Here is a 931-nt window from a genome sequence, read left to right on the forward strand (position 1 = left end):
GCCACATCCCAGCCCCACGACTGGTTTTCCTTAGCGGAGGGTGCAGTCTGGGGACGGCAGCTTCCACGGCAAATCTTCTTGATGATGTCGAAGGACATTCATGTGGTAAGAAACACTGTGCCATGCCATGCTGTGCCGTGCGTGCTGTGCTCAGCACGGCTAGCTGAGGTCCCGTGGTCCATGACCCCGTCCTGCCCCACGCCATCACCCTGCTGGGGATGGTTCCCATCAGGTCCTTGCTGGGGCATGGCCCCCCGTGAAGCAGGCTTGCCCCGGTCCCACACAGCTCTCCTGCTTGCTGGGCTGACCGGGGATGGGATCTCCTCTTTTGGGGAGCCTCAGGGGCTTGCAGCTGGGATGTGCAGCCCTGCAGGGTGCATAGCATGCGGTCAGGGCACAGTCCTGGCAAATCTGTCGTCAGCCCGATTTGCACAGAGGTGGGTCTTGGCAGTGGGTTTTGTGCCAACCCCGACCGCCCCAGGGCTGGCTCAGGTGCGCCCACGTAGCAGAAATGGCCCTGTGGACCAAAACCTCCTTCCAGTGTTCCCAGGCGTGTTTTGGCAGAGAGTCCCTGTGTCCCAGTCCCTGGGAACTGTCTGTCTGGGCGAGAAAATCCCTGCCCCAGGGCAGGGGCCGGGCTGCCTCCCCACTGGAGCACCTTGCTGGAGCTGGGACCCTGGTGCAGTGGCTGGCATCCCAGCGTGGAAGCAGCTGCAGCCCCAAACAGCCCCCACCTGCCTTTCAGATGAAGACTTCCAAGCACGGAGGCAGCAGCTCCGGGAGGAGGAGGAGACGCCGAAGGAAGGGCAGTAAAAGGTGAGAGGCACCTGACAATGAACACTTCCCGGTGAGCGTGCAGATGGCCCTGTCCATCCATCTGTCCTGGCTGGAGGAGGGAGCTGGGTGCTCTGAGCGTGTCTGGGTGGGATAA

The 931-nt window shown here is 62.3% G+C and overlaps 1 protein-coding gene across 1 annotated transcript in view; it reads left to right on the forward strand.

Moving 5' to 3' along the window:
• CUEDC1 (CUE domain containing 1) overlaps positions 1–813 on the forward strand; it is a gene marked incomplete at its 5' end in the record, with an annotated part of 6,141 nt that extends 5,328 nt beyond the window's left edge. The window contains 2 exons of the mRNA XM_009709042.1: positions 47–105; positions 746–813. Of these exons, the coding sequence (XP_009707344.1) occupies positions 47–105; positions 746–813 (127 nt within the window). The remainder of the gene's footprint in view (positions 1–46; positions 106–745) is intronic.
• Between the last annotated feature and the right edge of the window lie 118 nt (positions 814–931).

Source organism: Cariama cristata, unplaced genomic scaffold (genome assembly GCF_000690535.1).
Source record: "Cariama cristata isolate BGI_N322 unplaced genomic scaffold, ASM69053v1 scaffold19431, whole genome shotgun sequence".
Taxonomy (NCBI): domain Eukaryota; kingdom Metazoa; phylum Chordata; class Aves; order Cariamiformes; family Cariamidae; genus Cariama; species Cariama cristata.